Consider the following 24,926-nt stretch of genomic DNA (forward strand, 5'->3'; position numbering starts at 1 on the left):
CCTCCATCTCCCAGCCTCACCTGCCTCGCCCGGCACCTCTACGCCCAGCAGCCGGCAGCGGACGGCGGTCACCCACCGCTGGGCCCGGCTCCTCGCCCCCTCCCCGTCCGCACGGAAGCTCTTGACCAAGCGCTGGCGTCCCTTGGTGCCGCCCACCAGCCCCTTCTTGGGGAGGTAGCAGTAAAGCGCGAAGTGGGCCTCGCCGTCCTCTCTATCCCCTTCCCCTTCCTCCGTCCCCACCGGCTCCCTCCGCCGGCGCCCGGCGACCCCCGGCCGCACCAGCCGGCAGCCGATGACATGAGAGAGAGGCAGGACCAGGCGCTTCTCCTGCTCGGGGCGGGGGGAGAGCCTCTGGACGTGGAGCTCCTTGCAGGTGAGTGTCAGGGCGTAGCGGGCAGCCCCCGCCCCAAACTCCCCGTGGAGCAGCGCCTCCGAGCTGCCCGACATTGGCCAATGAGGCCTCTGGCGCCCAGGGGCGGACCTGACCTGACCCGGCTGAAGCCTGACCCGGGTTAGAGTGATGGAGGGGCTCCTTCCCCCAAATCAATGCGGCATCCTGAGGCCAAGCGGCGGTTTCAAGGCTCCCCCCGCTAGTCACGCCACCGCCATCGTCACTGGACCTTGCTCCCGAAGGCGGAAGTCCATCGATGATTGACGGCAGCCGCTGCCAATCAGCACCGCGAGAAGGCGGATGCGACCTCGCGCTTGCTGTCTCACACCTTTAATTCCCTACCTGGCGTCCTATCCTGCTCTAACTGTCCACTGGCCATCTGCAAATATCGCCCTATTTAAATACGCGTCTCTGGGCTAATTTCCCCCCACTTTTCATCGCGGCCTCTTGACCCCGTTTCCATTGAAGCAGCCGGCGACCATCTTGGCTGAAGCGAATGGTAGGCGGGGCTAATACGCGGTGCCGCCGCCATGTTTGTGAGGGTGGGGGAGGAGTGCGGGGTCGCCGCCATCTTTGATAATGGCAGCGGCGGGCGCGACTTGAGAACCACAAGTGATGGGAATATAGGGAGGTTTCACAGCAGTCGGGTCACGACCCATGACCCGTACTGTTGCTACGCTACTCCAAATGGATTACACGCGATGTACTGCAGGTAGGCACTTACCATTGTTTCCAGCGTAGCGGGCCCGTTAAAACCCGCTGAAATTGTCAATTTTAGCGCTGTAAATAATTATGGAAATCGGGATAAGCATGTGAGACATTTAGCCTACTTCAGAATTCCAAAAGTGAGGAGAAATTACGGTAGATAGAAACGAGAGCTGAAGGGACAACAACAGCCAGAGTGCTTGGCGAACATTGGCCGTTTGCTCACTGCATTTCATCAACAGTAAGGCATTATTTGTGTTTTTTCTTGATTCCTTTGGCATCTAAAAAGTTTCAGAAGTGATAAATCTGGCTGTAATTTTATTAAATCGCCCATGGTGCTCGTGGGTGTTTACGTACAAAATGAAATCGCATCTGAAGAAAAATTTACAGCCAGATTTATCACTTCTGAGAATTTTTAGATACCAAAGGAATCAAGAAAAAACACAAATAATGCCTTACTTGATGAAATGCAGTGAGCAAACGCGATAATTCCCAATATTTTCAATGTTTACCAAGCACTTTAGCTACTGTAGTCCCTTCAGTTCTCGCTTCTCTTTACCCTCATTTCGCTTCACGTTTGGAATTCTGAAGTTGGGTACATGTCTCTCACACTTACCCCGACTCCCACAATTTTTTTCAGCGCAAAAATGCAACATTTTGGCGGTTTTTAACAGGTAGGAAAGTACGCATTTCTAGCATTAATAACATATACCGGAAGTGACGGGTGTCTTCCAGTTGGATTTCGCGGCTCCGTGCGTCGAGCCCTATGACCCAAAGATCTTAGAGCAGAGCAAGATGGGTTACTCTAGCGCAAACGTGTAGTACGCTCATGGGCAGATTAATGGGTGATTATAGGACTCATTTTAGCAACCAGCCCCGCCATCTTGCTTCCGGCCAAAGATCGGATCTTTGTTTCCGCAGTGGGGAGAGGGAGTGCGCGGCCCGGGGCAGCGGGGAGAGGGAGTGTGCGGCCCGGGCAGCGGGGAGAGGGAGTGTGCGGCCCGCGGAGAGGGGGTGTGGGGCCCGGGGCAGCGGGAGAGGGAGTGCGTGGCCCAGGGCAGCGGGGAGAGGGGGTGCGCGGCCCGGGGCAGCGGGGAGAGGGGGTGCGCGGCCCGGGGAGAGGGGCATAGGAGGGGGGGAGACATTGTAGTGTGGGGGCAGGCGAGGGAGTGTCGGGGGGGGGGGGGGGGTGGGGGTGGAGTTGGGTGGGATAGGGCCTAGTGTGTGTGAAGTTGCGGGGAGGTTTACAATGTTTCTTATTTAATGTCCCTTGTCTAGTCTGAAATAAAGTTCATCATTGGATCAGAAGAAATATAATTGTGTGTGTTATATGATTATATACATTTATATCACATTCATGTATGTGTGTTTATAAACATTTTATTCTTTAACAAGAACTAACAGAATTATGAACTAGCAGAATTATGAATCTAACCCTATATCACACACAAAAACTCCCCCCGCAATGTCAATTACCCTGCGAGTCGGGTCGGGTAGGTTCCGGTTACTACAAAATCAACTCAAACACTGCTTGTGAGCCATTTAAAAAGAAATGATTTAAAAAACATTAAAAAAGACAATTACCAGAGTGAAATTTTATTTTTGACAAGAAGTATGAACTGACAGAATTATGAATCTACCCCTATATCACACACACAAACTGTTGCCCCGCAACATTGATTACACTGCGAGTCGGGTCAGGTCAGGTAGGCTCCGGTTACTAAAATGGGCGGGGGGAAATGCCCAGGATCCCCTCCGTAGCGTACTACACGTCAGCCCATTGTATTTCGCAGGAGTAGCCTATCTTGCTCTGCTCTAAGATCTTTGCTATGACCCAGTGACCTTTCGTGCAACCACCCTATACCTTCATTTCGCTTCACGTTTGGAATTCTAAAGTTGGGTACATGTCTCTCACACTTACCCCGACTCCCACAATTTTTTTCAGCGCAAAAATTCAACATTTTAGCAGTTTTTAACAGGTAGGAAAGTACGCGTTTCTAGCATTAATAACATATACCGGAAGTGCCGGAACTCTTCCAGTTGGATTTCGCGGCTCCGTGCGTCGAGCCCTATGACCCGGTGACCGCACGTGCAACCCACCTATATATTAGACTATTTGACACCCATATTTACTGAGGAATAGATCATAGAAGCTTCGAGGCTGCAGAGTTGTGATGTCTCAAACTATGTTTAAATGACCAAAGAGGAATTGTTGAAGAAAGAACTGCAGATGCTGAAAAAATCGAAGGTAGACAAAAATGCGGGAGAAACTCAGTGGGACAGGCAGCATCTATGGAGCGAAGGAATAGGCGAGGTTTCAGGTCGAGACCCTTATTCAGACTGATTCAAAGCTCAGAGGGGTTGATAAATGTCCAGGGCTTGACCATGTCCATCCTCAGATAACATGGGAAGAAACTGTGGTGGCATTGCATTCTTCTTCGTTCGTGTGGCGTGCACAGCCTAAAGTTGTTGGACTACTTGTTCTATTTGATCTTCCGTTTGTTCACGTCGAGTTGATTGCATTAGTCGAAACAGGGTGGACCACGTGAAGGTTGCAATCTTCCACCCCGAGGCATTGCATCATCTTTTGTCACCGTTTAATTTCCAGGAGACTGGAGGTTGCTTATGTTGCATCATTATTTAAGGAGGCACCAAGGCAAGCCAAGGAACTACAGGCCAGTGAGTCAGTGGTGGGAAAGTTTGTGGAGGAAATTCTGAGACACTGGATCTATCTGCATTTGGATAGGCATGGGCAGATTAGTGATTGTTGGCATTTCTTTGTGTGTGGAAAGTTGTGTCTCATGAATCTGATGAGAGTTTTGAAAGAGGTTATCGCAAGGACTGAGGAGGCGAGAGCAGTGGAGTTTATCTATATGGACTTTAGCAAGATCTTTGACAAGCTCCCACACGAGAGGCTAGTCAGGAAGGTTCGATCACATGGAATCCATGATGACCTGAACAACTGGATTTAAAACCTGCTTGAAAGAGGAATTAAAGTTTAGTTGTGGAGGGCTGTTTTTCTCATTGGAGGCCAGTATCCAGTTGTATGGTGCAGGGTCAATGCTGGGTCCAGTTGTGTGTTAACAATGTGGGTGACAATGCAAGTAACATTTTTCATAAATGTCCAGATATCACCAAAGTTTGTGGCACAGTGGACTGTGAGGAAGGATATTTAAGTTTACTTAAATACTAACTACATTAGCTACCATAACTACACTAACTACAATACTAACTACATTAACTAACTACATTAGTTGGGAGGTACACAAAAATGCTGGAGAAACTCAGCGGGTGCAGCAGCATCTATGGAGCGAAGGAAATAGGCAACGTTTCGGCCCGAAACGTTGCCTATTTCCTTCGCTCCATAGATGCTGCTGCGCCCGCTGAGTTTCTCCAGCATCTTTGTGTACCTTTGATTTTCCAGCATCTGCAGTTCCTTCTTAAATACATTACTTCGGAACAAGGTTGGGAAGGTGGTCAAGGAATGACAGATGGAGTTTTAACTCTGACAAGAGTCAGGAGTTGGACTTTGGATGAATATAGGATGTTTAGGAGTTCCTTGAAGAAGGACCTGTTCCTGTGCTGTGTTTTCTGTGTTTTATGTATTAGTTGTTGTGTTAGCTGAACATTATGTTGTTTCCAGATTTAAAGATGTTATCCATTGTGTAAAGATTCCCATGTGGAATAACTACTACATGGATTGGTCCTTAAAAGATACTCATTGGTGTATGTGTGTGTACGCGTGCGTGAGTGTGTGTGCAATTTTGGAGAGAGTGTTAATTGTGTGCTCCAAGCGTGAAAATATCCACAGTGGGAAACAAACAGCTTTGATTTACTGTGGTTCAATGCTTCTGTTATGAACTCTGAGCATTCACTTGGAAATTCTCTTGGGTGCCTTTGTCCTGGTTATTCTGAAACATCTATGCCAACATGTGCCCAGTGGGTTGAACACCCTCCTTTTATAAGCTGTAAATTTTCTTCAGCCATGATTGCTATGGCCCAGGATGCGCGAGGAGCAATGAGATCACCTCTCATTCACTGATCAGCAGAGTGTTGGTCCCGATGTTTACCACTCCTCAGGGAACAAACCTGGTGAACCTTTTCTGCTTTTTTCTGATCACACATATATCCTTCCTCGGGTAGGGCTGAATCTGTACAGACGATTCCATCAGGCTATAGAACTCACTTCCACAGGGGTGGAAGCCGAGTCTATCAACATTTATCAGGCAGTGGTGAATAAATGGCTTAACAAGCAAGAGCTGAAATGTTACCTTGACAGGCGGAAATGTGGAGATGAGGTTCCAATCTCATCAGTCCTAATTGATGGCAGAATAGATTTGAGTGGCCAATGGGCCTACTCGTGTGTTACAAGGAAACGGGTTCAAAGATCCGACTCGTAGAACCGAATAAAGCCACACTCGTCTGCTAAGTTACAAATCAGTTTTATTGGTATGAGAGAGAACAAAAACAATATTACCTCAGTGTGCGCGGAGGCCCGTCGTACAGCAGCCCACCTCCCTCTCTCTCGGCCTCCGATCGCGGCGCAGATCACAACCCTGCCTGTCGGTGAACCCCTCTCATAATGAACTAACATGGCTTGCTAGCGCTTGCCTTTATACAGGCAGAAATCAGTTGTTGAAATGTCCGCTGGTAAGTCTTGGCCAACGGCACTGCTTCCGAATTCAAACTACAACCAATGGCAGGCCCCCCCCCCCCCCCCCCTACTTTGGAGACAAAGCGCTATCAGTTGCAGACTGCCACGTATAGCAATTCACAGCGCTACAGACGTGATGCGGTAAGCAATACACAGCGTTCCAGACTTGGAGGTAATACGCATGGCGCTGCTGGTTTGGCGAGCAAAGTTTTAAACCGATCGCTGTCAGCTTAACGCGTGGGGATTTAAATAAAGAGTAGTCGGCTGCAGCGCTATGGGTTCTAAATATAGTGCCACCGACCACAGCACTAGGTGGTTTAAACATAGCGCTATGGGCTTTAAACATAGCTCTATGGGTCACAGACTGTTCGAGTAAAATTCTCGTATAACATTCCACCTCTCGAACAGTGTGGTTACTGTCACAGGCTTCACCTCGTTACAACCAAAGATCCTATAGCAGAGCAAGATGGCCTACTCCTACGCAAAACACCTAGTACGGTCATGGGCAGATTCATGGGCGATTATAGGATCCATTTTAGCAACCAGCCTCCACCATCTTGTTCTGCCATCTTGCTCCACCATCTTGCTTCCGGCCAAAGGTCGGATCTTTGTTTCCGCCTCCGCTCCCGTATCTTCGCTTTGGTCTTTGACTTGGGCGGGGAGAAGGGGTGCGCGGCCCGGGGCAGCGGGGAGGCCTGAGGCCTTGGCGGGGTGAGGGGGGTGCGCGGCCAGGGGCAGCGGGGAGAGGGTGATGCGTGGCCCGGGGCCTAGGCGGGGAGAGGGAGTGCGCGGCCCGGGGTGAGAGGAAGGGAGTAGTACAAGTGGGGTAGTGGTGGCACAGGAGGGTTGGGTAGGGCCGGGGGAGGGAGAGAGCAAAGATATAAGATATTATAGTGAGCTCCGCTATAAGATCTTTGGGAGAGAGAGGTGGGATAGGGGCCGGGGTGCAGAGAGCATGGGGAGAAATCTGGGGGCTGGTGGGTTAAGGGAATACAGCATAGGAGGGGGGAGACATTGTAGTGTGGGGGGAGGCGAGGGAGTGCTGAGGGGGGGGGGGGCGTGGGGAGTTGAGGGGTGGGATAGGGCCTAGTGTGTGTGAAGTTGCGGGGAGGTTTACAATATTTATTATTTAATGTCCCTTGTCTAGTCTGAAATAAAGTTCATCATTCGATATAAAAATCAGAAGAAATATAATTGTGTGTGTTATATGATTATATACATCTACTAGACTAAGTGGGACCCGTTGGGTCCCAGCATCACACGGGAGGGCTGGTCACCAACGCAATATTCTACCTCTCCACCAATTCCAATACTGCTCGCCAGTGGGGGGAGCTGTCAGTTGCGCTAGTATGGGTGTTGCGGGCCGAAGGTACTGGTTTCCAGAGGGCTAGTATAGACATTGTGGGCCGTATGGATGCTTGGGCAGGCATCCAACTGTTGCAACGATTTTAAAAGCCAAGCCAAGGCAAACAATTGGGCAGCAGTCACCCGACAACCAAATTCATTTGTGAACACAAACTTGTTAAAAAGGCGAGGCAAACAATTGGGCTGCAGCCACCCGACAACCTAATTTCATTTTGTGAACACAAACTTGTTAAAAAAAAAAGGCGAGGCAAACAATTGGGCTGCAGACACCCGACAACCAAAATTCACTTTGTGAACACAAACTTGTTAAAAAAAAGGCGAGGCAAACAATTGGGCTGCAGACACGCGACAACCAAAATTCATTTTGTGAACACAAACTTGTTAAATAAAAGGCGAGTCAAACAATTGGGCTGCAGCCACCCAACAACCAAAATTCATTTGTGAACACAAACTTTTTAAAATGGGCTGCAGCCACTTTACAGCCGCATCGAGGGGACTCACCGTGGAGTAGACGTGCCTTCAGTGTTATTCGCAGCTCCATGAGCCGTGACCCTCTCACTTCCTGGTTCTGGCAGAGACTGAGTGAGGCACGACACTTCCTGGTTTTATAGTCCCTCCCCCTGCCGCCAGCGGGGGCAGCAGAGAGAATGGGGAATTTTGTAAAAACATTAATATCTCTCTCATTTTTCATCGACGGAAAAAATCCTCCGCACTCATACGGCGGAGGGGGGCTCTGAGCGAGGTGGCCAAAAATGACGGCCGTAGATGCCGGCGTTCTCTCTGAAATTGCAGCACAGTCAGCCAAAAGCGGTCAAGATCGGAGATTTAGTAATATAGATAGATATCACATTCATGTATGTGTGTTCTTTCCAGCACAATCTAGTCAGTTGTATGCTCATGGAATAAAACCATCCTTAAGTTATACATCTTTTGTCAATCTTGCTCAAAACAAAGTTAATTTTGTGAAATTCTTCAATTAGATAATCCCACAGGCAGATCTCATTCCAATCTCTGGCTATTGGGAAGACCAGACCCCTTTTTATTTGTGGAGAAACATCTCCATAGAAAATAGAAAATAAGCACAAAAACATTAAGTAACATTCCAGGGCTAGAGCAACTGAAATCTTCATATTGCTATTATTTTCCCAAATACTGCAGATGTGACCCGTGTGATTACATTAATGTGATTAGATGAATGAATTACAGAGTGCAAGTGTAATACAGAATCAACTCAGACACAGCATATGAGCCATTTAAAAAGAAATGATTTAAAAAACATTAACAAAGAAAATTACCAGAGGCAAAATTATATATACATTTTATTCTTTAACAAGAATTAACAGAATTATGAACTAACAGAATTATGAATCTAACCCTATATCACACACAAAATCTGTTCCCCCGCAATGTTGATTACCCTGCGAGTCGGGTCGGGTCGGGTAGGTTCCGGTTAATACAAAATAACTCAAACACAGTCTATGAACCATTTAAAAAGAAAACGTTTTTAAAAACATTTTTAAAAAAAAGACAATTAGCAGAGTCAAATTTTATTCTTGACAAGAATTAACAGAAGTGTGAACTAACAGAATTACACCAAAGATCCTATAGCTCTGCTATAAGATCTTTGGATTACACTGCGAGTCGGGTCGGGTCGGGTAGGTTCCGGTTACTAAAATGGGCGGGGGGAAATGCCCAGGATCCCCTCCGTAGCGTACTACACATCAGCCCATTGCATTTCGCAGGAGTAGCCCATCTTGCTCCGCTATAGGATCTTTGGTTACAACCAGCCCACAGGCTTTAATAAAGTCCACGCGGTCTAGATGCCAATCCGCTCATACAACGCAGTAATATAATTCCCAACAAGATTGTCCCAATGGTCAGTCCCCAGTGCACCGTTGTTGTCCACCAGTCTCCAAATATTCCGAAAGGCCAACAATCAGACTGGATAGACTTGGCTTGTACTCGCTAGAATTTAGAAGATTGAGGGGGATTTTATAGAAACTTACACAATTCTTAAGGGGTTGGACAGGCTAGATGCAGGAAGATTGTTCCCGATGTTGGGGAAGTCCAGAACAAGGGGTCACAATTTAAGGATAAGGGGGGAAGTCTTTTAGGACCGAGATGTGAAAAACATTTTTCACACGAGTGGTGAGTCTCTGGAATTCTCTGCCACAGAAAGTAGTTAAGGCCAGTTCATTGGCTATATTTAAGAGGGAGTTAGATGTGGCCCTTGTGGCTAAGGGGATCAGGGGGTATGGAGATACTCTTTAGATTCTGGAGTAGTTCCTGAGGATTGGAGGGTAGCTGATGTAACAGCACTTTTTTAAAAGGGAGGGAGAGAGAAAACGGGGAATTACAGACCAGTTAGTCTAACGTCGGTAGTGGGGAAACTGCTAGAATCAGTTAATAAAGATGGGATAGCAGCACATTTGGAAAGTGGTGAAATCATTGGACAAAGTCAGCATGGATTTATGAAGGGTAAATCATGTCTGACGAATCTTATAGAATTTTTTGAGGATGTAACTAGTAGAGTGGATAAAGGAGAACCAGTGGATGTGTTATATCTGGACTTTCAGAAGGCTTTCGACAAGGTCCCACATAAGAGATTAGTATACAAACTTAAAGCACACGGTATTGGGGGTTCAGTATTTATGTGGATAGAGAACTGGCTGGCAGACAGGAAGCAAAGAGTAGGAGTAAACGGGTCCTTTTCACAATGGCAGGCAGTGACTAGTGGGGTACCACAAGGCTCAGTTCTGGGACCCCAGCTATTTACGATATATATTAATGATTTGGACGAGGGAATTGAATGCAACATCTCCAAGTTTGCGGATGACACGAAGCTGGGGGGCAGTGTTAGCTGTGAGTAGGATGCTAGGAGGCTGCAAGGTGACTTGGATAGGCTGGGTGAGTGGGCAAATGCATGGCAGATGCAGTATAATGTGGATAAATGTGAGGTTATCCACTTTGGTGGCTAAAACAGGAAAGTAGATTATTATCTGAATGGTGGCCGATTAGGAAAGGGGGAGATGCAACGAGACCTGGGTGTCATGGTACACCAGTCATTAAAAGTAGGCATGCAGGCGCAGCAGGCAGTGAAGAAGGCGAATGGTATGTTAGCATTCATAGCAAAAGGATTTGAGTATAGGAGCAGGGAGGTTCTACTGCAGTTGTACAGGGATTTGGTGAGACCACACCTGGAGTATTGCGTACAGTTTTGGTCTCTTAATCTGAGGAAAGACATTCTTGCCATAGAGGGAGTACAGAGAAGGTTGATTCCTGGGATGTCAGGATTTTCATATGAAGAAAGACTGGATAGACTCGGTTTGTACTCGCTAGAATTTAGAAGATTGAGGGGGGGTCTTATAGAAACGTACAAAATGCTTTAGGGGTTGGACAGGCTAGATGCAGGAAGATTGTTCCCGATGTTGGGGAAGTCCAGAACAAGGGGTCACAGTTTAAGGATAAAAGGGAAATCTTTTAGGACCGAGATGAGGAAAACTTTTTTCACACAGAGAGTGGTGAATCTGTGGAATTCTCTCCCGCAGAAGGTAGTTGAGGCCAGTTCATTGGCTATATTTAAGAGGGAGTTAGGTGTGGCCCTTGTGGCTAAAGGGATCAGGGGGTATGGAGAGAAGGCAGGTACAGGATACTGAGTTGGATGATCAGCCATGATCATATTGAATGGCGGTGCAGGCTCGAAGGGCCGAATGGCCTACTCCTGCACCTATTTTCTATGTTTCTATGTTTCTATGTTTGAAGGAAGAGAAGTCCCGATGATTTTTTCAGCCATCCTCACCACTCTCTGCACGGACTTGCAGTCGGAGGCTTTGCAGTCCCCAAACCAGACAGAGATGCAGCTGGTCAAAATGATCGCTATGGTGCCCCTGTAGAAAGTGGTGAGGACGGGATGGGGGAGGTGAGCTCTTTTCATCCGGCGCAGAAAGTGCAAACGCTGCTGCCTCTTAACTAGTGATGCGATGTTTTGTGACCAGGTCAGACTGTTCGTGACTGCAACCCCAGGAACTTAGCGTTACTGACCAACTCCACATCGATGTCATTAGTGTATAGTGATGTATGACTGTGCCAGTTTCTCCTGAAGTCAATGATGACCTCCTTTGTCATCAAGGACCCACACTGTCCTGGCCACACACTCATCTTACCATTGCCATCAGGAAGAAGGTACAGGAGCCTGAAAACTGTATTGTCCAGGTTCAGGAACAGCTGCTTCCCTACAGCCATCAGCTATTAAACACAAGAACGAATAAACTCTGAGCTCTGAACTGCAAAATACTCTATTATTATTGCACTATATTTGTTATTTATTGATCATTTTCTTTTTTTTCGCTTCCCCCGATACTGTTGCACTGCAGAAAGTAAGGATTTCATTGTCCCATCCGGGACATATGACAATAAAACACTTTTGACACGTGACGTACTGAGATACTCCAGCCTTTTGTGCAAAAAAGCATATGCAGCTCCTTCCTGCACTAATCATCATCATAATAATACTTTATTAGCCAAGTATGTTTTGCTACTAAGGAGGAATTTCATTTGCCGTACAGTCATACCAATCAAAAGCAACAGATCACACAAAATAAAAAGCAAGTGAACACACAAAATGCATTTTAACATGAACATCCACCACAGTGACTCCTCCACATTCCTCACTGTGATGGAAGGAGAAAAAAAGTTCAATCTCTCCCTTCTTTGTCCTCCAGCAGTCGGAGACTTCTAACCTTCCGTTGACATGACGATCTTACTCCCGTAGCCGGAGGTAGGCATTTGTCGTCGGGACGATCAAGCTCCTGCATCAGGGGGGAATCTCAGCTCCCCCCACGCCATGAGATCTAACCCGGGTCGAGGCCAGTCGAACGTCGTGCGGCTTTTGGAGCTCCCGACGTCATTCTCAACCCGAGATTGCGAGTTCCTTGATGTTAAACGCCGCCGGCCATGGTTGGACCGTCGATCCCAGGCATGGTATCGGCTCCGATGGTAAGTCCACGGCCCCGCGGTGGGGCTCAAAGTCAGTCCCGAGCAAGGCCTCCAGGTCCACGATGTTAGGCCGCAGAGCGACCGCAGATTCGATCTGGAAAGCAATCGCATCTCCGGCAAGGTAAGAGATTGAAACAAAGTTTCCCCCGCCCACCCCCCACATAAAACAAACCAGAGAACATTAACACTTTTTAAACACACCAAAACCAACAAAAAAAAGACGAAAAGGACAGACAGACTGTACGCGAGGCTGCCATCGAAGCGCCACCCGGTGGAAACATTGGGATGTGTCTCGCTTTGCTCTGGGAATCTGGAATAGAATGTGAGTACGAAGCAGCACGCTTCCTTTCATCAGTTCACTAGGAAAATGTGAGGGCAAAAATTCTATTGCCGATTCGCAGTGAACAGTAATTATGCAAATAGTGATGGAATTTGCTTACACTCGTACGAACCATCCACAAAGTTACATGAGAATTTATCAGCGTGGACCCCTCGAGTTCTGCAAGTTGGAGCTCGTGAATTAAAATAGTTCAAACTGCGATGGCCGGGAATCGAACCCGGGTCAACTGCTTGGAAGGCAGCTATGCTCACCACTATACCACCATCGCCTCATAACATCTGAGGAGTTCAGGTACTGAATAGTCTCCAGTGCTGTACGAGTTGATCAACTTTTGTCACATTGCTTGCTGACGGATCATTTCTCACTCTGCTGCAGTTCCAGTTCCGCCCACTTGATGCCCCCATCCTACAGCCGACGGAAATAACACAACACCCGGTGAATCTCACCCGGGATCAGATTCATGTTGAGAGTCGACACCGGCAACCACTTACGAATTCCCGATGAGTTGCGAATTTTCCCCTGCATCTCACATGAGCAACTGGATATTCATTATTCGTTCTCTTCATAGATGCTGCCTGACCCGTTGAGTTCTTCCAGCTCTTTGTGTTTTGCTCAAGATTGCAGCATCTGCAGTTCCATGTATCTCCATTTTATATTATTCCTACTTGCCCACTGACCCTGAACAACTCACCACATAACTCACTTGAGTCATTGTTACCTAGCAGCAGAATGGGGCAACAGGAGCAGTACTACGGGAAGGGGAAGTACAACGGGATCTAGGGGTCCTTGTTCATCAGTCCAAGAAAGTAAGCATGCAGGTACAGAAGGCAGTGAAGAAAGCGAATGGCATGTCGGCCTTCGTAACAAGAGGAGTTGAGTATGGAAGCAAAGAGGTCCTTCTGCAGTTGTACGGGGTCCTAATGAGAACACAACTGGAGTACTGTGTGCAGTTATGGACCCCTAAATTGAGGAAGGATCATTCTTGCTATTGAGGGAGTGCAGCGTAGGTTTACAAGCATAAACCCCGGGATAGCGGGACTGTCATTTGCTGAGAGAATGGAATGGCTGGGCTTGTATGCTCTGGAATTTAGAAGGATGAGAGGGTTTCTTATTGAAACATATAAGATTATTAACGGTTTGTGCACGCTAGAGGCAGGAAACATGTTCCGATGTTGGGGGAGTCCAGAACCAGGGGTCACAGTTAAAGAATAAGGGGTAAGCCATTTAGAACGAAGATGAGGAAAAACTTTTTTCACACAGAGTGTTGTGAGTCTGTGGAATTTTCTGCCTCAGAGGGCGAGGGAGGCCGGTTGTCTGGATACTTTCATGAGAGAGCTAGATAGAACTCTTAAAGATAGCAGTCAGGTGATATAGGGAGAAGGCAGGAACGGGGTAACTGATTGGGGATGAGCAGCCATGATCACATTGAATGGTGGTGTTGGCTCGTAGGGCCGAATGGCCTACTCCTGCACCAATTGTCTATTATATTGTCTAACATACAAGGAATTTATTTTTGCCACACAGTCAAAATTAGAATCAACATAACACAAAATGCATTTTAACATGAACATCCACCACAGTGACTCCTCCACATTCCTCACTGTGATGGAAGGCGAAAGAAAGTTCAATCTCTCCCTTCTTTGTCCTCCAGCGGTCGGGGGTATCTAACATTCCATTGACTGGACGGTCTTACTCCCGTAGCCGGTGGTAGGCCTTTCTCGTCGGGGCGATCAAGCTCCTGCATCTGGGGTGAATCTCATCTCCCCCGCGCCAGGCGATCTACCCCGGGCCGGGGTTAGTCGAAAGTCATGCGGCATTTGAAGCTCCCGACGTCATTCTCAACCCGAGACTGCGAGCTCCTTCATGTTAAAGTCTTCAGGCCATGGTTGGACCATCGATCCCAGGCAAGGTATCAGCTCCGATGGTAATTCCACGTCCCCGCAGTGTGGCTCAAAGTCAGTCACGAGCAAAGCCTCCAGGTCCACGATGTTAGGCCGCAGATCCGGAAAACAAACTCATCTCCTGCATGGTAAGAGAATGAAAAAAACTTTACCCAGTCCACCTCCCACATAAAACAAACCAGAGAACATTAACACATTCTTTTTAAGCACAGCAAAAATAACAACAAAAAAGACGAAATGTACAGACAGACTGAAGGCGAGGCTGCCATCGAAGTGCCACCCGGTGGAAACATTGGGATGTGTCTCGCTTTGCTCTGGGAATGTGGAATAGAATGCGAGTCGGAAGCAGCACTGATTATTTCATCAATTCACTGGGGAAATGTGAGGACAAAAATTGTATTGCCGAATCGCAGTGAATAGTAATTATGCAAATAGCGATCGAATTAGCTTACACTCGTACCGTCCACAAAGTTACATTGCTTTGGCAAGTAAGGTAAAAGTAAATCCGAAGGGTTTCTACCGCTATATTAATAGCAAAACGATAACGAGGGATAAAATTGGTCCATTAGAGAGTCCGAGTGGCCAACTATATGCAGAGCCAAAAGAGATGGGGGAGATATTGAACAGTTTCTTTTCTTCGGTATTCACCAAGGAGAAGGATATTGAATTATGTGAGGTAAGGGAAACAAGTAGAGTAGCTATGGAAACTATGAGGATCAAAGAAGAGGAAGTACTGACACTTTTGAGAAATATAAAAGTGGATAAGTCTCCAGGTCCGGACAGGATATTCCCTAGGACATTGAGGGAAGTTAGTGTAGAAATAGCAGGGGCTATGGCAGAAATATTTCAAATGTCATTAGAAACGGGAATAGTGCCGGAGGATTGGCGTACTGCGCATGTTGTTCCATTGTTTAAAAAGGGGTTTAAGAGTAAACCTAGCAATTATAGACCTGTTAGTTTGACGTCAGTGGTGGGCAAATTAATGGAAAGAATACTTAGAGATAATATATATAAGCATCTGGATAAACAGGGCTGATTAGGAACAGTCAACATGGATTTGTGCCTGGAAGGTCATGTTTAACTAATCTTCTTGAATTTTTTGAAGATGTTACTCGGGAAATTGATGAGGGTAAAGCAGTGGATGTTGTGTATATGGACTTCAGTAAGGCCTTTGACAAGGTTCCTCATGGAAGGTTGGTTAAGAAGGTTCAATGGTTGGGTATTAATGGTGGAGTAGCAAGATGGATTCAACAGTGGCTGAATGGGAGATGCCAGAGAGTAATGGTGGATGGTTGTTTGTCAGGTTGGAGGCCAGTGACGAGTGGGGTGCCACAGGGATCTGTGTTGGGTCCACTGTTGTTTGTCATGTACATCAATGATCTGGACGATGGCGTGGTAAATTGGATTAGTAAGTATGCAGATGATACTAAGATAGGTGGGGTTGCGGGTAATGAAGTAGAGTTTCAAAGTCTACAGAGAGATTTATGCCAGTTGGAAGAGTGGGCTGAAAGATGGCAGGTGGAGTTTAATGCTGATAAGTGTGAGGTGCTACATCTTGGCAGGACAAATCAAAATAGGACGTACATGGTAAATGGTAGGGAATTGAAGAATGTAGGTGAACAGAGGGATCTGGGAATAACTGTGCACAGTTCCCTGAAAGTGGAATCTCATGTAGATAGGGTGGTAAAGAAAGCTTTTGGTGTGCTGGCCTTTATAAATCAGAGCATTGAGTATAGAAGTTGGGATGTAATGTTAAAATTGTACAAGGCATTGGTGAGGCCAATTCTGGAGTATGGTGTACAATTTTGGTCGCCTAATTATAGGAAGGATGTCAACAAAATAGAGAGAGTACAGAGGAGATTTACTAGAATGTTGCCTGGGTTTCAGCAACTAAGTTACAGAGAAAGGATGAACAAGTTAGGGCTTTATTCTTTGGAGCGCAGAAGGTTAAGGGGGGACTTGATAGAGGTTTTTAAAATGATGAGAGGGATAGACAGAGTTGACGTGGAAAAGCTTTTCCCACTGAGAGTAGGGAAGATTCAAACAAGGGGACATGACTTGAGAATTAAGGGACTGAAGTTTAGGGGTAACATGAGGGGGAACTTCTTTACTCAGAGAGTGGTAGCTGTGTGGAATGAGCTTCCAGTGAAGGTGGTGGAGGCAGGTTCGTTTTTATCATTTAAAAATAAATTGGATAGTTATATGGATGGGAAAGGAATGGAGGGTTATGGTCTGAGCGCAGGTATATGGGACTAGGGGAGATTATGTGTTCGGCACGGACTAGAAGGGTCGAGATGGCCTGTTTCCGTGCTGTAATTGTTATATGGTTATATGGTTACATGAGAATTTGTCAACGTGGACCCCTCGAGTTCATCTGGTGCTCGTGACTTAAAATTGTTCAACCTGCGATGGCCGGGAATCGAACCTGGGTCAACTGCTTGGAAGGCAGCTATGCTCACCACTATACCACCATCGCTACATAACAGTGCAGGAGCTCAGATACTGAATACTCTCCAGTGCTGTACGATTTGATCAACTTTTGTCGCTTTGTTTGCTGACGGATCATTTCTCACTCTGCTGCAGTTCCAGTTCCGCCCACTTGATGCCCCCATCCTCCAGCCGACGGAAATAACACAACACCCGGTGAATCTTCACCCGGGATCAGATTCATGTTGAGAGTCGACACCAGCAACCAGTTACGAATTCCCGATGAGTTGCAAATTTTTCCCTGCATCTCACATGAGCAACTGGATATTCATTATTCCTTATCTTCAGAGATGCTGCCTGACCTCTTGAGTTCTTCCAGCTCTTTGTGTTTTGCTCAAGATTGCAGCATCTGCAGTTCCATGTATCTCCATTTTAGACCATTCACCTTCCTACTTGCTCACTGACCCTGAACAACACACCACGTAACCCACTTGAATCTTTGTTACCTAGCAGCAAAATGGGGCAACAGGAGCATGCTGGGCCCATTACACAGAGGTCTGACTGTCATAGCATAAAAACAGGTCCTTTGGCCCAACTCATCCCTGCTGACCAATGCCCCATGTTCAAAATAGTCTCTGCTATACGTCTTTGTTTCAACAACTTTTGCGACCACATATTTCCCAGTGGAAGCAAAACATCTTTCTCATGCACAACGCAACCCCCTCCCCCATCCCCCGCGCCATCATTCGGCAGAAAGAGGTGTTCAAAGTAGGAACGTATCTGAAAAAGAAACGTTATCATTAAATATTGCTAGTATCTGCTCTGTAGTTGTTATCATGTCTTTGCACAAAATATCCTTCACACTCATATATATCCTATTTCCGGGGAGATATCCCATCTAGGTTTTGGTCTGGAAAGAACTCCTCCACAAAGGACAGGTCATCCAGTAATGTCCTGCTGATCGATACATAGTCAGGATCAAATCTGGGTCTTTGGTGCTCTCAGACAGCAACTCGACAGCTGAGCCACAGTTGATTCAGACAAACTGGCCAGTCTGCTCAAGGAACCAGGCCACGGGATCCATCGAGTCATTGTTGTGCAGTGCCTGCAGGATGTTCCTTCCTGATCACTGCCCAATGGACACGTTCAAAGGTGTTGGTCTGGAATCATTTTATTTAATTTTATTTAAATCATTTGCTATGTCGCTCTTCCAGGGAGATGCTAAATGCATTTCGTTGTCTCTGTACTGTACACTGACAATGACAATTAAAATTGAATCTGAATCTGAAAGGACTTATCCACAAAGGGCAGGTCATCCGGTAATGTCCAGCTGACCGGCACATTGCACTGCATCGCTGCCAGGCCCATCCTTCACAAAACTGGGGACAGGTCGAACATCAGCAGGTATTGATATTTCATGTCCACATGCTTTGGCTCTATGCACAGCTTGATACAAAGTATCTGGATTTTTTTCGCGAAAATAAACTTTCTTCATACTAATAAATATACACAAACCAAGAACAGTGCAGAATACATTATTATACATAGAAACATAGAAAATAGGTGCAGGAGTAGGCAATTCGGCCCTTCGAGCCTGCACCGCCATTCAATATGATCATGGCTGATCATCCAAATCAATATCCCATACCTGCCTTCCCTCCATACCCCCTGATCCCTTTAGCCACAAGGGCCACATCTAACTCCATCTTAAATCTAGCCTACGAACTGGCCTCAACTACCTTCTGTGGCAGAGAATTCCACAGATTCACCACTCTCTGTGTAAAAAATGATTTTCTCATCTGGGTCCTAAACTGTGACCCCTTGTTCTGGATTTCCCCAACATTGGGAATAATCTTCCTGCATCTAGCCTGTCCAACCCCCTAATATTTATATAAGTTTCTATAAGATCCCCCCTCAATCTTCTAAATTCTAGTGTGTACAAGCCGAGTCTATCCAGTCTTTCTTCATATGAAAGTCCTGCCATCCCAGGAATCAGTCTGGTGAACCTTCTCTATACTCCCTCTATGGCAAGAATGTCTTTCCTCAGATTAGGAGACCAAAACTGTACGCAATACTCCAGGTGTGGTCTCACCAAGACCCTGTACAACTGCAGTAGAACCTCCCTGCTCTTATACTCAAATCCTTTTGCTATGAATGCTAACATGCCATTCGCTTTCTTCACTGCGTGCTGCACCTGCATGCCTACTTTCAATGACTGGTGTATCATGACACCCAGGTCTCGTTGTATCTCCTCTTTTCCTAACCGGCCACCATTCAGATACTAGTCTACTTTCCTGTTTTTGCCACCAAAGTGGATAACCTCACATGTATCCACATTATACTGCATCTGGCATACATTTGCCCACTCACCCAAACTATCCAAGTCACCTTGCAGCCTCCTAGCATCCTCCTCACAGTTAACACTGCCCCCCAGCTTCGTGTCATCCGCAAATTTGGAGATGCTGCATTCAATTCCCTCATCCAGATCATTAATATATATTGTAAATAGCAGGGGTCCCAGCACTGAGCCTTGCGGTACTCCACTAGTAACTGCCTGCCATTCTGAAAAGGACCCGTTTACTCCTACTCTTTGCTTCCTGTCTGCCAGCCAGTTCTCTATCCACATCAATACTGAACCCCCAATACCGTGTGCTTTAAGTTTGCATACTAATCTGCTATGTGGGACCTTGTCGAAAGCCTTCTGAAAGTTCACAAATAACACGTCCACTGGTTCTCCCTTATCCACTCTACTAGTTACATCCTCGAAAAATTCTATAAGATTCGTCAGACATGATTTACCTTTCATAAATCCATGCTGACTTTGTCCAATGAATTCACCACTTTCCAAATGTGCTGATATCCCATCTTTAATAACTGACTCCAGCATTTTCCACACTACCGATGTGACACTAACTGGTCTGTAACTATCCACTCATGTGGTCCCCTGGGGTGATCTCCCTTTCCTACTTTGAGGGGTGTCCCACTGGACTCTGCCCCTAAGTCCTTCAATCGACAAAGCATTAAACAGAATATCTTGCCGTACTTTTAAAGAGATCAGTAGAGATGGGTAGTTGATGGGCGGTATGGACTTGGTGGGTCAACAGAACTGTATCTGTGCTGTATGACTCTACGCCCTCTGGAGTACACTGCTGTTGGAATGGAGGTACTTGTGTGTGTGTGTGGGGGGGGGGGGTGGAGCTATTCAGGGAGAGTAGAGTGAACAGTTTACATCAGTGAGTGTGAAGAAATCACATCCCTGAAACGTCACCCATTCCTTTTCTCCAGAGATGCTGCCTGACGCGCTGAGATTCTCCAGTCTTTTGTGCAAAAAAGCAAATGCAGTTCCTTCCTGCACATATTAATAATAATAATAATAATAATACATTTTATTTGTATAGCGCTTTTCAAGGACTCAAAGTCGCTTTACATGGTGAGTCAAGAACAAAACAAAATGGAGCAGTAAGACAGAGATGCAAATGGGAGGGGGACATGGGACTAAGGGTATGCAGAGGTGAAGAGATGGGTCTTGAGGCGGGATTGGAAGATGGTGAGGGACTCAGAAGTTCGGATCAATTGTGGGAGGGAGTTCCAGAGCCTGGGAGCTGCCCTGGAGAAGGCTCTGTTTCTAAAAGTGCAGAGGTTGGATTTCAGAATGGAGAGGAGACCGGCTGAAATGGATCTGAGGGACCGTGAGGGTTGGTATGGGGAGAGGAGGTCAGTGAGATAAGGGTGGGCCAAGTGGTTGAGGGCTTTGTAGGTGAGGACCAGGATTTTGTAGATGATCCGGTGGAAAATGGGAAGCCAGTGAAGTTCTTTGAGGACTGGGGTGATGTGGTGCCAGGATTTGGTGTGGGTAATGAGTCGGGCGGCTGCATTCTGGAGCAGTTGGAGTCGGTTGATGTTGCTGGAATTAATGCCAAAGAGAAGAGAGTTACAGTAGTCCAGTCGGGAGGAGATGAAGGCATGGATGAGTCTTTCAGCAGCGGGGGGTGTGAGATAGGGTCTGATTTTGGCAATGTTGCGGAGGTGAAAAAATGATGTTTTGACAACATGGCGGATGTGAGGCTCAAGGGAGAGGGTTGAGTCAAAGATCACGCCAAGGTTGCGGGCCTGAGGAGATGGGGAGACAGTGGTGCCATCAATAGTGAGAGTGGGGTTGTTAATTTTGATAAGTGTTGATTTGGAGCCAATGAGGAGAAATTCTGTTTTGTTACTGTTTAATTTAAGGAAGTTGAGTTGGGATGTATCTCGCTTTGCTCTGGGAATCTGGAATAGAATGCGAGTAGGAAGCAGCACTGATCATTTCATCAATTCACTGGGAAAATGTGAGGGACAAAAAATCTATTGGCGATTCGCAGTGAATAGTAATTACGCACATAGCGATGTAATTGGCTTTCATTCGTGCGAACCGTCCACAAAGTTACATGAAAATTTGTCAACGGGGACTCTCGAGTTTGGAAGTTTATCTGGTGCTCATGAATTAAAATTGTTCAAACTGCGATGGCCGGGAATCGAACCCGGGTCAACTGCTTGGAAGGCAGCTATGCTCACCACTATACCACCATCGCTAAATAGCAAATAAGGACTTCAGGTACTGAATAATCGCCAGTCCTCTACGAGTTGATCAATTTTTGTCGTATTGCTTGCTGACGCATCATTTCTCACTCTGCTGCAGTTCCAGTTCCGCCCACAAAGATTATGAAAAATGAAGGTAAAGAGAAGTGAGAGCTGAAGGGAAAATAACAGCAGAAGTTGTTGGCCGTGCAGATATAAAGATAGAAAATATCGGGAATTATCGCGTTTGCTCACTGCATCAAAACTAAGGCATTATTGATGTTTTGATGAAATGCAGTGAGCAAACGCGATGATTCCCGATATTTTCTATCTTTATATCTGCACGGCCAACAACTTCTGCTGTTATTTTCCCTTCAGCTCTCACTTCTCTTTACCTTCATTTTTCTTAATCTTTGGAATTCTAAAGTAGGATAGCTGTGTCTCACGGTCACCCCGACTTGCACAGTTATTTACAGCGCAAAAACTAACCGTTTTCGCGGTTTTAACAGGTTTGAAAGTACGCGTTTCTAGCATCAATAACATGTACCGGAAGTGACGTATGTACCCCAGTTGGATTTTGCGGCTCCGTGCGTGAAGACCTATGACCCAGTGACCTTTCGTGAAATCACCCTATAGATCCTATCTCCGGGTGATATCCCATCTCTTGCTCAAGAGGTACCTTCACCATATTCAGTCCCTCAATGTCCAGTACTTGATGTCAGTTTCTGAAAGTGTGCCTAGCAACAGCACGCATATGAGAAAGTCTTTTGTTTCGGAGCTATTTGCAATGAACATTACAAGGACCGTTGCATTATTCTTCAGACCCTCTTCACAAATCCACACTCTACGAAGAGGTGGGCAACCATCTCCTCTCCATAGTTTCCATCCTGAGGGCGACGTGCATTTGTATTAAGATTCCGATGGTACAGGAAGGTATCTGACTGGGATGGCCCCTGTATAGCCATTCCACTGTACACAAAATTGCTGGAGGAACTCAGCGGGTGCAGCAGCATCTATGGAGCGAAGGAAATAGGCGACGTTTCGGGCCGAAACCCTTCTTCAGGCCATTCCACTGATCGGGTCGTACGCAACAAAAAAGCTTTTCACAGTACCTTGGTACACGTGTCAATAATAAAATAAAATAAACTAAAACCACCAGCCAAGTGTGGTCCTGATGCTTGTCAGAGTTTTAGTTTTAGTGATACAGCACGGAAATAGGCGCTCTGGTCCACCTAGTCCGCGCCGATCAGCGATCCCCGCACACTACCACTATCCTGCTACAGTAGAGACAATTTACAATATTACCAAAGCTATTTAACCTGCACATCTTTGGAGTACGGGGGGAAACCAGAGAATCCGGACAAAACCTACGCAAGTCATGGGGAGAATATACGTACAGATAGCTCCCATAGTCAGGATCGAACCTGGGTCTTGAAGCTGTAAGACAGCAACTCGACAGCTGAGCCACAGCTGAGTCAGACAAACTGGCCAGTCTGCCCAAGGAACCAGGCCACATGATCCATCGAGTTATTGTTGTGCAGTGCCTGCAGGATGTTCCATGCTGATCACTGCCCAATGGACATGTTCAAAGGAGTTGGTCTGGATAGAACTTCTCCACAAAGGACAGGTCATTCGGTAATGTCCTGCTGATCGCTGCCAGGCCCATCCTTCACAAAACTGGGGACAGGTAGAACCTCAGCAGGTATTGATATTTGATGTTCACATGCTTTGGCTCTGTGCACAGCTTGATACAAAGTATCTGAATTTTTTTCACCAAAATAAACTTTCTTCAGACTAATAAATGCAGATGTGGAAAGGTTTGTAAGAACAGCCGAGGCCTGAAGATTCACCAGACCCGGATGAAGTGTTTGGAGGGACAGGGATTGTCACAACGCACAGGTATTTTACCTGGTGACAAGCAGGAGGAACCGGGCCCGGAATCACCCCATAGAGCCCGAAGCCTCCAAGTGGCCCAACTAGTCCCTCGGAACAGTTCTCCGGAGAAGGTTAGAGTCAAATGGCCTCAGGCCTGCAAGACGACAGTCTGGCATCAGTTCGACGAGGACGTCGACAAGGTGCTAGAAGCAACTGCAAAGGGAGACGTGGACCGAAGGCTGCCGACGATGACGACTATCATCATCAGCCTAGTTGTGGAAAGGTTTAGAGAAGTGGAGAAGAAGCCGGCCAGAACACCTTTCACCATGAACCAACGAGCAACAAAGATCCACAAGCCCGGCAGGAGCTGAAGTCCCTCAAGAAGCAGTATAAAGAGGCCACCGAAGAGCAACGTCCCCCCTTGGCTGAGCTGAGAACCATCCTGAGGAAGAAGCTGATGACCCTCTGTAGAGCTGAGTGGCACCGAAGACGCCGGAAGGAAAGAGCCAGGAAGCGAGCATCCTTCATAGCCAACCACTTCGGCTTCACCAAACAACTACTCGGGCAGAAGCGCAGTGGGAGTTTGGCTTGCTCTAAGGAGGAGATCGACCGGCACATCCAGACCACCTACAGTGACCCCGTCAGGCAGCAGGAGCTGGGCCAATGCAACATCCTGATAAAATCACCTCTACCCATCAAGGAGTTTGATAGTAGAGAGCCACTCCTGAAAGAGGTCCAGGACGTTGTGAAGCGAGCAAGAGCTGGCTCAGTCCTTGGCCTGAGCAGAGTCCCCAACAAGAACTGCCCCTTGTTACTGAAACGGCTGTGGAAGATCCTGAAAGTCATCTGGGGAGAGGAAAAGTGGTGCAGCAGTGGCGATTCGCTGAAGGAGTCTGGATCCCAAAGGAAGAAGATTCCAAGAACATCGATCAGTTCAGAATCATCTCCTTGCTAAGTGTTGAAGGCAAGATTTTCTTCAGCATCGTGGCGAGGCGGCTGACCAACTTCCTCTCCAGCAATGGCTACATCGACAGCTCAGCGCAAAAGGGAGGCTTGTCTGGAGTTCCGGGGTGTCTAGAGCACACGGGAGTGGTGACCCAGTTCATCAGAGAAGCCAGGGAGAACAAGGGAAACCTGACAGTGCTCTGGCTTGACCTGGCCAACGCCTACGGTTCCATCCCGCACAAGCTGATCCAGACAGTCATGGCCAAGCATCATGTGCCGGGCCAAGTGGCAGATCTCATCCTGGACTATTACAACCAGTTCAACATGAGAGTCTCATCAGGGTCAGTAACATCAGAGTGGCACAGACTGGAGGTTGGGATCATCACAGGCTGTACCATCTATGTGATCCCTTTTGCCTTGGCGATGAACATGATCGTCAAGTCTGCTGAGCCAGAGTGCCGGGGCCCTCGGACCAAGTCAGGAATGCGCTAACCACCAATCAGAGCCTTCATGGACGACCTGACTGTCACCACTGAGTCAGTGCCAGGAAGCAGGTGGATACTGCAAGGGTTGGAGAAGCTGATTGGATGGGCAAGGATGAAGTTTAAGCCAGGAAAATCAAGGTCACTGGTGCTGAAGAAGGGCAAAGTCATGGACAGGTTCCGCTTCACCATCGAAGGGACACCAATCCCAACTGTCTCCGAAAGGCCAGTGAAGAGTCTTGGCAAGGTGTTTAACAGCAGCCTGAAGGATACAGCATCTGTCCAGGCAACC

General features: G+C 47.0%; 1 protein-coding gene and 3 non-coding genes across 4 annotated transcripts in view; all 4 read right to left on the reverse strand.

Moving 5' to 3' along the window:
• Positions 1-656, reverse strand: part of LOC116967821 (sphingosine kinase 2-like) — a 30,766-nt gene extending 30,110 nt beyond the window's left edge. Inside the window, exon 1 of the mRNA XM_033014437.1 lies at positions 21-656. Within this exon, the coding sequence (XP_032870328.1) occupies positions 21-447 (427 nt within the window). The 5' untranslated portion in view covers positions 448-656. The remainder of the gene's footprint in view (positions 1-20) is intronic.
• Positions 657-12,646: 11,990 nt separating this feature from the next.
• trnag-ucc lies at positions 12,647-12,718 on the reverse strand. The gene has a single exon. It is a non-coding gene; the product is annotated as a tRNA-Gly (tRNA).
• A 4,037-nt stretch (positions 12,719-16,755) lies between these two features.
• Positions 16,756-16,827, reverse strand: trnag-ucc. Its single transcript has one exon. It is a non-coding gene; the product is annotated as a tRNA-Gly (tRNA).
• A 4,447-nt stretch (positions 16,828-21,274) lies between these two features.
• Positions 21,275-21,346, reverse strand: trnag-ucc. The gene has a single exon. It is a non-coding gene; the product is annotated as a tRNA-Gly (tRNA).
• Between the last annotated feature and the right edge of the window lie 3,580 nt (positions 21,347-24,926).

This window comes from Amblyraja radiata, chromosome 41 (genome assembly GCF_010909765.2).
Source record: "Amblyraja radiata isolate CabotCenter1 chromosome 41, sAmbRad1.1.pri, whole genome shotgun sequence".
Classification (NCBI taxonomy): Eukaryota; Metazoa; Chordata; class Chondrichthyes; order Rajiformes; family Rajidae; genus Amblyraja; species Amblyraja radiata.